Source organism: Patiria miniata, unplaced genomic scaffold (genome assembly GCF_015706575.1).
Source record: "Patiria miniata isolate m_02_andy unplaced genomic scaffold, ASM1570657v1 HiC_scaffold_3, whole genome shotgun sequence".
Taxonomy (NCBI): Eukaryota; Metazoa; Echinodermata; class Asteroidea; order Valvatida; family Asterinidae; genus Patiria; species Patiria miniata.
This window is the reverse complement of record NW_024037069.1, coordinates 12,291,518-12,306,717: the sequence shown is the minus strand read 5'-3', so window position 1 is coordinate 12,306,717 and position 15,200 is coordinate 12,291,518. Positions and strand designations below refer to the sequence as shown.

At 39.1% G+C, this 15,200-nt stretch overlaps 2 protein-coding genes across 13 annotated transcripts in view; both read left to right on the top strand.

The window, feature by feature from the left end:
- LOC119737339 (forkhead box protein P1-like) overlaps positions 1-10,795 on the top strand; it is a 54,487-nt gene extending 43,692 nt beyond the window's left edge. For 5 of the 8 annotated variants that reach the window (XM_038211623.1, XM_038211621.1, XM_038211618.1 and 2 more), the window contains exons 10-15: positions 613-737; positions 2,121-2,223; positions 3,007-3,173; positions 3,702-4,097; positions 5,215-5,367; positions 6,092-10,795. In XM_038211623.1, coding sequence (XP_038067551.1) covers positions 613-737; positions 2,121-2,223; positions 3,007-3,173; positions 3,702-4,097; positions 5,215-5,367; positions 6,092-6,242 — 1,095 coding nt within the window. In that variant the 3' untranslated portion in view covers positions 6,243-10,795. The remainder of the gene's footprint in view (positions 1-612; positions 738-2,120; positions 2,224-3,006; positions 3,174-3,701; positions 4,098-5,214; positions 5,368-6,091) is intronic. The other 3 variants (XM_038211620.1, XM_038211616.1, XM_038211622.1) reach the window with 2 other exon arrangements.
- Positions 10,796-12,094: 1,299 nt separating this feature from the next.
- The window catches only part of LOC119737924 (fibropellin-1-like), a 50,640-nt gene continuing 47,534 nt past the window's right edge, over positions 12,095-15,200 (top strand). For 2 of the 5 annotated variants that reach the window (XM_038212588.1, XM_038212587.1), the window contains exon 1: positions 12,095-12,460. In XM_038212588.1, coding sequence (XP_038068516.1) covers positions 12,196-12,460 — 265 coding nt within the window. In that variant the 5' untranslated portion in view covers positions 12,095-12,195. The remainder of the gene's footprint in view (positions 12,461-15,200) is intronic. The other 3 variants (XM_038212590.1, XM_038212591.1, XM_038212592.1) reach the window with 3 other exon arrangements.

Below are 15,200 nucleotides of genomic sequence, written 5' to 3'. Positions count from 1 at the left end.
ACTATTTTAAAGCTACAGTCCATCATTTGCAGCTATCCAAAAAGTAACTGACGTAATTATTGTTGAACAACATACTTGGTTGAAAGATAGTAAGGGGACTAAACTCCCCGTGAAAGTATTTTTTCTGGCAGGCTGTCATTTTGAAGTAATCAACGAAAGAAGGCATTTCCAACGGTGCGTCTTAAGACGCACCATTGGAAATTTTTGTTAGTAGTTCGGGGGGTTTTTTCGGCGAAGCGCGCAAGTGTTGACATGACGCACACGGTTGCTATAATTCGTTGGTTCAGTGCGCGACATCAGGTAGCTGCAATCGGCTCAGTGAGAACGTGTCTCGGACGCTGAATTCAGGTCAGGCCCAATTCCAAACATGATTCAGCAAATTTTGATTTGAAATCCAGATCCTAGAATGTTGTTTTTCTTGAAATATACAGCTGAAGCTGAGCTGAAACTTCATCAGGTTCATTGTTCAGGACCCTTCTTTAGATTTTGAGCACATTTGTTGCTTCAAACGAACAAAATGCACAAATTACAAATGATGGACTATACCTTTAACACAGATGTTTTACTTGCGTATTGTGTATGTTGTGAATTTTGTTCATTTTTCCATCCTAGAATGCTGTACGACACAACCTCAGTCTTCACAAATGCTTTGTCAGGGTTGAGAATGTCAAAGGCGCGGTGTGGACCGTGGATGAGCTGGAATTTATGAAACGACGACCCCAGAAACTGAGCAGCTGGTAAGCCATCAAGGTTTATTAAACGTCCCCTGCTCATAAAATGGACCCTTCCTACTGTCAATCAAACAGTGTGAATTTGACAATTAGATGGCTAAATCCAGAACGGTCCATTAAAAAAAGAGGTGTTTAATGGTTGGCCAATCCAAACAAAAAGTGGGATAGTTTCTCCTCCCAATTCTGATTGGCTACCAGAGTTGCACTAACTGCAGTAATCCTAAGATTGAATTAAGTTAGATGTTTGAAACACTTAGGGGCGACTAATTGTGCAAGGTGTGGAAAGAAACACTGTTGTAGATTGGTATAATGAATCCTGTTTTGGAATGGTTCCTGTTTGAAACCAACAGTTAATATGTTCCCGGTATGTTGATTGATGTGTTTTGAGGATTGTGTCTCTATGGTTGTCAGGCGAAGCGAAGATTGTTGTAAACATATTTGTGATCGAGTCGGTCACAAGTCAAGTCACAAGCCGATTGCTAGTCAAGTCACACGTGAAATATCAAGTTACTTACCAGTTGAAATCAAGTAAGATCACAAGTCAAGTCACAAGTAACAGGGGATGAACATTGCAAAAAAGATGCCTTCGGAACTATTTATTCAACATCTTGTGATTTGACTTGAGAGTGGATTACTACTAATAATGTATTGCTTAGGCCCAAAAAAATAAGTCTCCGGTTTCTGGTATGCGCGCGCGTCGCCGTAGCCATGCCCGTCGGCAAAATAAAAAAGTTTTTTTTTTCAATGAAAGATGATGTCTCAAAACCGCCAAACTCACTGGTTTGACTGGAATCCTGCTGCTGCACAATTTTAACGTGTTTTTAGATTGGGTTATGGTCGAGAATAAGCTTTATGTGGCCTCTCTGGACTCCAATATATTTGCACTAAGTTTAGTCGGGCACCATTTGCAGTCATCAGTCGACATTTGAAGCAAAAAAATCAGGTAAAACACGCAAAAAAGCCGCGTCGCCGCACCACTTTTTGGGCAAGCTCCATACCAGAAACTGGAGACTTTTTTTTTTGGCCTTATATAGCGCTGTGTACCAAATGTCTCAAAGTGCTTCACAATTATTACCACTGTTCATCAGGCCATGAGACCAGTTTTTGCAGCAGCTCGAGATCAGGGCATTCTGGTCTCTACCTTCACAGGTACCCATTTATACTCTCTTTGTAGAGACGTAATCGTAGTAAAGTGTCTTGCCCAAGAACACAAGCGCCATGTTCCCTATCAGGGCTAGCTTACATACCACGGCACATGAGTTGAACACTGTAACCATTGGACCATAGTGCTCTACTTGTGATTGACTTGTGAAGACTTGAGGTGACTTTAGACTGACATGATCACAACACTGAATTGATGTTTGTGTTTTCGGGTATTTTTTTTTTCAGCCTAACAACACCACCGTCGACTCCCACCACACCCACCACGCCTGTCAGCAGGTCACATGACATCAGCCTACACCCGCTGCCTTTGAATTTGGAGACTCCTCAGGTAGGCCAGATGGTCTGTTATTATTGGCTTTTCTTTGAAAATAGCAACCTAAAGTCCAAGGCAAAAAAACAGTAAAAAGTTATGAAACTATTGTTGTTCGAAACTATTGTTGTTCGTTTCTTTTAATAAAACAAATGGTTGTTCAATGAGAGAAAAATAAAGGGGAACTGAAGTAAACTCTGCATCTCACATTTTTTTCAGTGAAATAGTTTTTCTTTATGTCTTGCAGAAGTCTTCTCAATTCGTTTTGTTTGAAGTCAATTGGCAAGCAACTCAGTGAACTGGGACAAAGTACTTCTTTGTCATTGGTCATGCCAGTAACTTGTGATCTGACTTGTAATTGACTTGTGACTGCCTTGTGATGGACTTGTAATTGACTTGTGATTGACTTGTGATTGACTTGTGATTTAACTTGTGACTGACTTGTGACTGACTTGTGACTGACTTGTGATTGACTTGTGACTGACTTGTGACTGACTTGTAATTGGCTTGTAATTGACTGTGACTGACTTGTGATGGACTTGTAGTTGACTTGTGTTTGACTTGTGATTGACTTGTGACTTAACTGGTGACTGACTTGTGACTGACTTGTGACTGACTTGTGATTGACTTGTGATTGACTTCTGATCTGACTCGTGACTTGACTCGTGACTTGACTCGTGACTTGACTTTTGCTTGGCTTGTCATTGACTTTTCATTGACCTTTCATTGATTTGTGATTGCCACAACACCTTTGATGACTTGAAATTCAACTTGGTTCCTTTTTTTTTCTTGGATTGACAGGCAAGCAGTGCATCAGGTGGTGCCTTGCCATTGCTGAGTGATGCTGCAGCTGCTAGCTCGATTAATGATCAACAACCTCACAGTGATGAGGTCTTTGAAGTGGAGGAAGTGTCGGAATGCATGGAGCACAGCATGGATCAGGAAGAACCAGAAGATTTGAGTGATAAGTGAGTCTAAAGCCGGCCTCAGGTCGACCTGGGATTTCCTTGCGCTGCAACCAAACAGTCAGAATAAAAGTGCTGCTCAGGTCAAAAATCTGATAAATCGTGTGATTTTCGTGGAACAAGCGGCATCTCAACACTGACTAATCGCAGCCATGCTCACATTGCCCACGACGGGATGATAAGCCACAATAAAATTAGATGATCCAGATGCAAATGACGTCGTAACTACACACAGGTCAACTGCGATTGATTCCCGCCTGTTGGAAACATGTTCCTTCGCAGCATAAGTTGAAATTTAGCACAAGAACTGGTGAATTTAGCCAACTTGCCCTTCGATGCTTGCTGACTCAAAAGAAAGTTGGGTGGTTTTTGAAAAGGGGATTAATGAACAGGACTAAGGGTATTCATTGTAGAGCGTTAATGTCAAAAATCAAAACAGAAGTCGCAAGACAGCCAATTCAGACATTGCCATGGCTTGCTGTAGAACCAAGGAGATAAGACGATCACGTTTCGTTGTTACTCATTTTCCAGCAGGCAAGACCTACCAACGCGTGTCAAGCTTGAATCGTCTCGGTTCAGCAGCACGATGGAGGAAGATGCCATTGAGGACGGCAACGGCATTAGCAGGGAGCACCCCGAGCCAAGATACGTGACCGCCGAACAAGATCTGGAGAACGCCTACAGCCACTCTCAGCTAGAGGAAGAAACGCGCTACTTGAGACTCCAACAAGAGCAGGGACTGAGGTACATGGAGCATGGCAGAGAGGGACCGGAGGGGGAGGACTTTAGAGAGACAGGGGAGGAGGAGGAGGAAGAACGAGAGGACGAGATAGAAAGATTGCCGACGGTCAACGGTCAGGTGATGATGGGTGGTCATAATCATCTGCATCATCTGGACCAGGAACAACCCGAAGATCTCAGCCAAGAGTGAGTTGCATACAGAGAATTGAACCTTTCTGTTCAGTGGCGATTGCCACACAGACTCAAATACACCCTCCTTTAGCCTGATCCCAAGCCAGTTTCAGAGACACACCCTCTCCCACCCTCCAACTGTTCTATGAAGTACAAGATGGTACTATCCATTGCACAGTGATGGTTAATTTGGTTGGGACACTTTCGTGTTTCTGAGTCCCAGGTCTGATGTTTTTATAGCCATGCATAGAGTTGCAACAGTTGGACGACAAGTTTGATACCGAGGATGCTCTATCTGTTCCTTTTATGTGTGCATTGGTGTGTGGAGACTTGAAAGTATTTGTTCCTGAGTGCCTTGTTCTAGTCATATACATATTATTTTAGTGCCGAGACATTGTCCCACTTCCTTACTAAACAAGCTGTTACAAGTATTGTGGACTTTACTTCAGACTCTTAAGATCAGGGTCCAATTTCATGGCTCTGCTAACTACAGAATTCCGTGTTTATGATCTCCATTATCGCAACTCACTCTGTTGGGGGGGGGGGGGCTGTGGTCCAATGGTTAAGGTGTTCAACTCGTGTGCTGTCGAATTTTGACGGGGAACATGGTCATTGTGCTCTTGAGCAAGGCACTTTTCCATTATTGCTTCGTCCTTCGGATTGGACGTAAAGTCGTAAGTCCTGCATGTTGTGTAATACACGTTAAAGAACCCAGTAACACATCGCTAAGAGAAGGGGTTCGCCCCAGTGTTTCTGGCAGTGGCTGCAATATGCGTCGCAGCACCTTGTAAACCCTTATAAGGTGCTACATAATGGGTCTCATATTTCTCATAAACTTCATTTACCCGTTTAAAAAAATTGTACCTAATTGTTGGCAGATACGTGCTCTATAAGACTCCGGCATTATTATTATTTGTTATTATCATTCTGTGCTAACAGCCCTAGTAAAAACAAATCTGCAGAAACAGTAGACAGTAAAAGAAGGGATTTTTCGCTAACGGTAAGCAGAGCGATGAAATTGGGCCCAGCAGTTTACAATGTTTGATTTTTTTTCTTATTCCATTTTCCAAGTAAAATGAATTATCAAGACATATTTGTTAATCCTCCATGAATTGGTTCTTCCTCCTAACAGACCCAGATATGTCACATCAGATCAAGACTCTAGAGAGAGCATGACGGTTGTCACCAATGGACAGGGATTATTGGACAAGCCTGGTCACATGATGCACCACATGACACATCACATGGACCACCACCCTGAGGAAATTGTGCAGTACAGTGACGAGTGAGTTGTGTTGCTATGACCTTTTCCAAGTTTTTTACAGTTTTAACTAAAAGGGACTTCAACGTAAATGAGATGATTTATTCATAAGACCCCCAAAAAAAAAATTAGTTGGTCTCTGGTCAGACCAAAGTTCCGGAATTGATGCAGCAATGCTTTTTTTTTTTTTTCAAGCTTGGATTGTACAGAGAAAGTGGGTACTGTTTTGCTTTTTGTGTCCTCATATACCTTGGTGTCCTCCGTCATTTGCCTTTGTGTCCTTCCCCATTCATTGGTGCTCCTTGGTACAAAAAACTTGAGGCGATGCGGCAATAGAGGGCGCTGTTGTAGCTACCGCAGAATTTTTTTTTAAAATTTATTGACGGGCATGATCAAAATCTACGTGCACCTGACCAGAGACCGACTAATTTTGTTTGGGCCTAAACATCAGTGAGTTTTTTGTATACGTAGGTACGTCTTACATCAGTGTGATAAAAATGGAGTTAGTTTGTAAAACAAGTGTCTTATTTTTGATTGAAATACAATTGTGTATTTTTTAGATGCTTCGCGTCTCGCGTCTTAAAAAATGTTTTATGAACGTAACAAAATATTTTTCACAATCGAAAGTGCTAGATGGCCAAATTGCAATTTATTCATAAACCAACTTCCTTGTCTGATTGCGCATAATTCTCCGGGTAACTTGTCAAAAAGTAATCCATGAAATGTACCCATGTTCCTTCTTTCACAGTGGTGAGCCGTTGATGCGTGGAAAACTGGATCCCCGCTACTCAACCACATCGCAGGAAGACATGGATCCGGAGGTCATGACCTCGGTCAAAGGTCATGTGTACGTGGACGGCCAGAACCACCTCCAGCAGTTGGACAATGGCAGGGAATAAATTGTTTGTGACAGGTTTGGCGGGAAAAAAAATTACAAAAGTTGATGTAATGTGATGTCATACGTTTGCATCAGTGATATCACTGTGGGAGTTTGTGAAACCTCGACTTGGTTCAATCTTTGGCTTAAAGAGATTTGAGAGGTGAAGCTGGAGATCAAGCCCGAGTTTCATAAACTTCCTATGTAAAGTGATGGCCATTTTTCAGGAAGATTTTTTAATTATGATTGAGGAAGATCTGACTGGTTTGGAACAGTCAGTCAGTAGAAGTGACGCGTGGAGACTGACAATTCTGTCGTAGTCTTCATGAAGTCTGACTTCAGAGAAGTTTTTACGTGATAAACCCAGTGGCTTGCTGCACTGGTGGTCAAATGGCAGTTGCACCAAAAACTGGATATTTCGTGTGTCACTGTTACAGCCACAGACTTGACTTTTTGATGGAATTTTGCATTAAAGTCAATTTTTAATATTGGGTTTTTGCCCATCAGTGGATTCGAATCGGCCAGCCAAATCAGGAAAGCTCAGTAGTCGAGTGGTTGGGACATCTGCAGAAAATTTTGTCAGGAAATTTTGTCGTGAAAAAAAAAAAGTGAGTCTGGTCAATTTGTAGCTGTAACAGTGATACTAATTTGCAGTTTTGCGCCGCCAGTTTATGAAGTTTTAGCAAATTGCTGTAAATACAATCAAATTGTTTTTTATAATTAAACAAAAGTGCTATCTGTTGACAGGGCTGCAGTCTGACAAGTATCACATGCGTTTCTATAGGTTATTTATTTATTACGACAGAATGAAAGTGGCGTTTTTCAGCCGCTTCCGCTAACCTAACGTGTACAATTGCATTTTTTGTAAATGCTGTAAGACCTGCTTTGAACTTTTCTTGATGCCTTGGGTGTGCTCTGCAACGTGCGTGCGAACTCGTTTGAGAGACAACTGGAAACAACTGGGTTTTTATTTTAAACCTGGTTGAAAATGCTGTGAACCATGTGCCCCCATTTAAACTTGTGAATTGCACAAAAACAATACAACAGTTGCCTCCAGTGCCCCCCCATGCGCCCCCCCTCCTGTCCCCCTTCCCCCCCCCCCACCCCCTGTTGAAAAATGTGCCCCCTTAAAAAGTTTAACCCTAGTTACGCCGCTGTGCAAAAGTACCTCAAAAAAAGGTAAAAATATAAAACTCCTTTTTTTTTCAGAGATAATAAGAGCATTTCAAGATTAAACTTCTTTTTGTGAAAACTGTTTTCTGAAAGAAATTCTGTGACCTCACGGTACTTTCCCAGATCAGGATTCTATGGATCGAAAACTGTAAGTAAAAAGTCAATTTTTCGAGGGCAAACAGGGCAAGGTGTTCCAGTTAGTCCTTCTAAAACTTGTTCAGGCAAGCATGTTGTAGCATACCCAAGGCAAAAATCCTGTCAATTGTGGTCTTTAAAGTGCCAAGTAAAATGCTTCTACGCCTTCTTTTCCCAGGAAGTTTCAGAAGAAAACTGATGGAGATTCCTTCCTTTTTTTCATGACTTGTGTAATAATATTAAAATTCACATTTAAAAAACAAATGTAAATATGGCTGGGCCATTTAGCGTTGTATAAAAAAAGTTTTAAATTATTTTGACTCGAGTAATTCATGTTTAAAAGGCAAAAAAAAAAAGTGTAATGGACAGATTGAAGTAGATTTTCAGAAAGCTTGAAGCAAAAATCGCATATGACCAAAGAATCATTTTTGAAAAAAAAAAGATGAAATTTAATTGATTTGGTTTAGAGAATGAATTTGAAGGAACACTAAAAAAAAAAAAAGAGTTGTCATATTTACTCGTCAAACGTAAACTTACAAGCTTCCAAACAAAATCTAAGTTTTTAAATTGTACTATTTAAGTTTTCTATTTTTAGGATCTGAGCCTACCTCAAGAAGTGTTCATAGTGAGAATTTTGTTACACATTGAAGGAAAACAAAAGATTCGTGTTGAGGAGTTTATTTTAACATTGATGTTGAGGAATGGGAAGATTCTCTGATAAAATGTTTTGATATCAGTGCGAGAGGTCCACAATTATGCTGATGTTTTTCACTTTGCACCATTAACTTTACGATATAGTGAGATGCACTATTAAAAGACTATTAAATTAAAAACTTTCCTTTTTTATATTAAAATGAGAAGAAAAATATATAACTAGGAGCAACTCATTATTTCTAAGTACAGGCAAAGTAAGAAAATGTGTACTTTGCTAACAAAATATATATAATACAGGAGAAAGACATGGCATCTTTTTTTTTCTTTTTTTTTTACTTTGTCGTGCTTTGAGGCCTATTCATGTTTCATGCAAATTTTATTACGAAGCAATTTTGTTAGAGTAACGGCGATCATCACAATGAAACTTCAATTATAGGCATCGTGAAATTTGTATTGCAAAAAAGTATGATCGGCCTTGAAAGCCTTGTTTTTAATGAAAAATCGTTTTAGATTCTATCTCCTCTATCTAGTCGATATAAGTGTCCATCACCAAAATGAGTTTATAACCTTTCTGGAAAGAGTTGCAATTCTGGAACATTCTAATCCAGCATTGACCACTGTGTATCCAGTTCAATATGGGTATACCTAATTGTAGTAAACACCATCGTAATGTTACGATGGCTACCTACGACGTTCTTACGCTGGCTTAAAAACCCTGTTTCTCACATAATTCAAATAGTTTCAAAACTCTGTGATTTTTGGTACAATTAAAAAAAGGACACATTTTTCGGTCCGCTGGCAAAAATAATAGTTTTCAACTGAAAACTAGTTGCAGGCTGGTCATTTCAAGGGAAATTTCTTTTTTTTAAAAACCCAGAAATGTACAATATAAAATAATGACTTTTGCGGTAATAGTTTATATTATTACTACATGTATATAATCACTCTTTTAATTGAACTGGTCGATTCATTCTAATTCACATTCAAATTCAAATTTCAACCATTCAAAATTTTTGAATATTTCCCTTCCTTTTTGAAGCATTTTTGAGATTCTGATGAAATTAACCCTCCGTTGTGACTTGGACATTGTCTTATCTGCAAAAATCATTCCCGCCTCTAAATTCTGTACATATCGTACCCGTCGTTTACCTGTCTGTCTGTGTCAAGATTTTTGCTACGCCCCAATTGGGCTATTGGTTCCAACTTTAGTCAGAAAGATCCCAATTTCAGTTGGGACCGTCCCAACTAAAAATGTTCCAACTACAACACTTCAGGTTACCATCCCAACTTCAGTTGGTGCTTTGGACTAGTTGGGCATAACATACTCATTTGACATTGTGCGTTGCCTTTGGATGATAACCAGCTACCACATGATAATGGGAACCAGTACTGGCCGAAAGTTTGATAAGTAACTTTCTAATCCCATACTTGTATGTGTTGTGTTGAACTAATGCTGTGCAAATTCGCCACAGTATGGTAATAGTATTGCAAGAGTCCCTTATGAGCAATGGAATTGGCTTTTTGTCATGGATATTATTTTGAAACAATTAAAGGTGCTGCAATGTGACAGCCTGTGGCTTCTATACACACTCTACTTTGTTAGACTGTCCAAAATACTTGGCCAGGGCTAGCGATAACACATATGTCCATGGGATATGGCCTTAGCCGCATCCATAGACGCATGTTTAGTTATTAGCCGTAGCCAAGGAGTTACGACTCTGTCTTATATTGCAGGATATTACTAGCAATATGTGTGGAAGCCAAGGGCGATACGCCGTCGTCATATGGAATATATGGGTAGAGTTTTGATAATGCCATAAGCTGCATGTCTATACCAAAAAAAAATACTTTTGAACTTCAAGATATCAACCACATCTGTTTTAAAAGAAACTATAAGTTTGAAGTCTCTTGTTATGCTTTGAACTGTGATGTAAAAACACTAACATGTAACTGCTGCATGCTTAAAGTCATTTTTGTGGCACTTTTGAAATTTCGGTCCCGCTGAAAACACCTCTCACTACTATTGAGAATGAAGATTTGACCGACATCTTGTGAGACTATTAAAGGTCTTGAATCCACGTGCGCTTCAAGAGTGAGCTATAGAATTCGAATCAGGGTACCAGTTTGAAAATGAAGCCACAGCCACTAGACTAGCCACTCATTTCCAATGCGGGCATTGATTCCAGATTGGGCATTTTTTAAAACTTTCTGTACAAAGGTAGCCTGTCTGTAGAGAAACAAAATAATAACTTGAAAAGTCACGACGCAGACTTTTTTTTTCTTCCAGATGTTTACATTTTGTTTACAATGTCTTTGTACATTTCAACGAGATCGCGCACTTTCGTGTGATTCTTTATTTTTGTTAAAGGGTCCAGTCTATTGTGTTATTTTTGTATGTGCCTGTCCAAATTGGATGCTGCCCTCTCGTGTTTGTTTGTGGTAGTCTTTACATGTCTATTTATGGTGCTGCACACAAAATAGTTAAATGTAGTAGAGCAATAGCTGCTATAGCGTTATATGGAATAGGCATAGCTCTGTATAATTTATACAAAATTATTGTAAAAAAAAAATAATAAACGAATGAGCCACGAATCAAGATATCATAGAAAAGAAGTGTGAATTCGTCTCCATTTTGTTTTCATTTTTATTTAATTGACAATTAGGCCAAAAAAAAAATAAGTCGGTCTCTGGCCAGCGCATGCGTCGATTTTAATCATGCGCGTCGATCTTTTTTTTTTCTCCAAAATGTTCTGCGGTAGCTCCAACAGCGCCCTCTATTTCCGCACCTCCTCAAAAAATTTTTTACCAAAGAGCACCAAGGAATGGGAAATTGCACCAAGGCAAATGATCGAAAGCACCAAGGCAAATTATGGAGGACACCAGTGTACATGAGGACACCAAAAAAGCAAAATAGTACCCCACCTTGTCTGTACAATCCAAGCTTGAAGAAAGAAAAAAAAAGCACACAAAAAAAAAAGCCGCGTGGCCGCGTCAATTCCGGAACTTTGGTCTGACCAGAGACCGAATATATATTTTTTTGGCCTTACCTATAAATTTGAAACGCTTTAGTCCCTTTGTTCATCTGGGATATCTAGGTTTTAAATCGGCGGTGTAGGAGGAAAGAGATAAAGAAAAACAGCATTTGTAAAGTTTTTTGTTTTTTTGTTTTTTTTTACATGTGCACGAGAATTAACAGAAACAAGTATGGAACTGCATATTACCGTCAATCGAACATTTTAGTACAGTTGGAGGGAAGTACTATGTAATGGTTTATGCATGTGGAAATTCGGGGTCCACTTTTTATTCCTGTCCCTGTTACATCTGACATGTATTATTTTATAATTCTGATGCATTCCTTAATGCAGTCGTCCTCCAAGAGTGATTATGAATAGTAATTTACCCATCCAACAAATAAACAATCGTACGAAATCGTTCTTAATGATTCATGAACAGCAAATGACAGTTTCCGTTAAGGTAACAGGGACTGGGAAATTGTCACACTTTGGACCCCAAATTTATAGAATAACCCACATTCGGCCACTTTTCTTTGTTACTTTTATTTTATTCATTAAAAGATTGAAGCATTGTTCTTAGCTTGTAAAATGGCACTGTGTTGGCCGTTTTCGTGTTTCACTGAAATGATTTTTAGGCTGCGATTAAGCTAGTGAACTCCATTATGTCTTTAAACTGACAGAGTTCAATGTTAAGCGAGACCAACGTCAACAAATTCCAACCGCGCCCATTGTTGGTACTAAATCCACGCATACCCAAAATGCATGCAGCCTTTTTCAGGACTTCACGAAAGGCAAGGTCGTAGGTGCATTCACTATCAGGTCGGAAAAATATCTTTTCACTGTGGTAAGTGAACCGTACACCCCAACAAAAGGCCTACACCCATATTTCTACAATGTCCATGAGTAATACGAGAACTATTGTGGCGCAGTATAGCAAACTTTGTGTGTACATGTACTTGGTATAACTATTTTTGACTCTCGTGTAGTGCATGCTTACACATGCGCCTTCACTTTTGGTTTTACCCCGAGTCCAAGATGGCGCTGAAAACTTGTCTGCTCTTCGGTTGTTTGATTGCTTTAATCTCCCTTCGATTGGTTGCTGGGAGGCCAGAGGGAGCACCTCTAACGGCTTGTACGACCAAGTTGCCTGTTCATCCCATTCCTAATACTAACCCTGTTGCTAACTACCAGCCACAGGTATCAACGAGTCCGTACTTGACTGGTGCTACGTCTGCATCCTATACCGTCAACCAACCTATCGGAGGTAAGAATACGCCCGGGCACTTTGGGCGTCAAATGTTTAGTAAAACAAGGACTACATGTAGAGAATCGAAAAGTCATGTCTATCTTCTGGGTTTTTGTTTTGTTCCATTTTGGGTAAACTGTTGAATCCCTATTTTGTCGTTTGTCATGTGACTCGGATAAGACTGTTCGGTTCAGTGACAGACAAAATGTGTTGCAAAACTTTCCATGATTACAATTGCAAAGCTAATAAATTCATCTAAAAGGAAAGTTTGTATCAGAAAATATATTTTTATCTTCCGTCGCTGAGATGCAAATCTCAACCAATAGTGTTTTGCGATCTTTGTTTCAAAACGGGGAAGCCCATTGCTACGAAGGCGAATTGTTCCCACGAACATCAAGCAACTTTTTTAATTGTAAATGTCGAATTTGTGTTTCTATTGGGTTTTTTTTAAGAGTGGGGTATTCAAAGTCATGTGGTAAACGACAGTAACTTAGTTTTAGAGAAATGTTCTTTACATGTTCATATTAGTGCATTACAGTTTTCTCATTGTGTCCTGATGATACATTTATGAGTTTATTTAAACAACCATCGCCTTGGTTGGCGCACGCGCTTGTTGTTTGGCACATTCAGTGCATGAACCCAAAAGTAATATACCGAATTGTTATCAAAACACTTACTTGGATTAAGGATCGTTTTAGTACTAAAAAAAACGTGAAATGATTCCGTCTGGCTTGCTGTCATTTAGAAGAAATCAAGAAATGTAGGTATCTTAAGGCGATTTCCTATGATCTGTCAATTGACTGATTTGGGGGAAATAAAGTATTATAGAGAAAATCGTGTTTCGTGATCAAAAGGTTGCGCAGGGTTTTTCACTGTTTTCTCAAAAAGTGTAATGTCCACTGAGCTGAAACTTCAACAGGTTAGGTTTTGAACATTTTTTCTTTGGATTTTGAGAGATGTTATTATTGGAAACAAACAAAATGCATACAAAGCCAATGATCCTATAGGCTTTTAACGATTATCAGTGCTGTTTTTGAGTTTTGCCCCGAAAGATTCTGGTTGCAGACGCCCAAAATAGGAGAAAAAAGTGTAAATTGTTCGTTCGAATCAAACACTATTTGAAAATTTGTGGAGGGGGACAATGGAATTTATTGAAAGCACCGACAGTAGGCCTTACATCTTTGAATTAATACAAGTTTGACATGATAATATCGTTATAATCCCTCTCTCAAAAGTTTAGATATTGACATATTATCAGTTTGAAAACTTACATTTTATTGAAAATATTATGTGTAGATTTCATGTCAACAATTTGTTTATAGTTGGGACTCGAAATTGGTATTTTTACCTTTACAATTTTGCTGCTAGACCCGCCCAAAAGTGAATCTTGATCAGCACAGTACAACACCACGCAGCCATGCATAAACGCAAGCGGGATATGGATGCGTGGGACGATTACAGACTCCATTCTTGTCAATGTCGTGTTTGTCGTAAAATCACTCGTCTGTGAATGAAAAACTTTGGTACTCATATGCATGAGATTCACAATTTAATCAATCGAAACAACAATTTGAAATGGGAAAGAGTCCTGATCATCCATGTGTTAATTTGAAAAGGTGTGCTGGTGTGTCTTTTTAACGATAGTGTATGAAACTCCTTATTGAAAGAACTTCGAACAGAAGATACGTTTATTTGACCTCGACTAGAACGCATGCCTTGCATTGACATAATACATATTACATTGACCAGTTAGGTCTCAGGCCCAACAATCATGGAACACTGAGCACCCAACTCTTTGTAAAAGGTCAACTTTTAAGTCCTCAAACCCACGTTTATTGTCAAAGGATTGTGAATAAGAACAATAGAAGCGTGTCTTTGTTGCCGAACTCAAACCGCCTTGGGCAGTTTCACGGAAGGACAAAGTCGGTGCATTCAACCGATAAGCGCAGTAGGCTCTATAGAAGAAGTTTGTAAAAATATATAATAAAAAACAGGTATTTTATAAACTTGTTGTTGTTGTATGATGATTGCTACGGGACTTGTACACATTTTACAAGTCCAGAACAAGAGCTTTTATTAGACATAGCAATCATCATACAACAACAACAAGTGTATAAAGTACCTGTTTTTAATAATGGAAGACTTTCTTTATAAACCTTGGCTTTGGAAGTCAATTATTTACATGGTATCGGTGAAATTGTTGGACCGCTCATTTTCGAAAATGAAACTGGTGACTGGATGATTTAGCCTGAGAGTGAAAATCAGTCTAGTTTACGATTGAAATACTCTTCAATAGAAACTCTTCATTCGAAATTCACTAAAAACTCGATCGGTTCGACCGAGTTTCACTCTTAATTGTCTGGTGCCTAGTTTCAGTCAGATTGAGTGAATTTTGATTTTCACTCCCAATATTTTGTCTACACAACAATTATTATGTTCTTGATTATGAAATAAATATGAATGAATGAATATTGAATCATAGTTGATGATTGAGAGCAGAAGAAACGTCACTTTCGATTTATACACTTCAGTACTTTTGACGTCACAAAACAGTGAATTCAGTAACAAGGTCATTCCGCGCGTCGTACCAGCAGTGTCATCACTGCAACCTGCAACCAATGGCATGTAAAATGTTTGCTGGATAATACGCTTAACTGAACATCTACTAAAAGCTTACTTTGTGAAGATGTTTTGTCTGTCTTTTTTTTTTAAAGTGTACTCCCGTATCAAAGATAAAATTGCGCAAAGACTGACATCA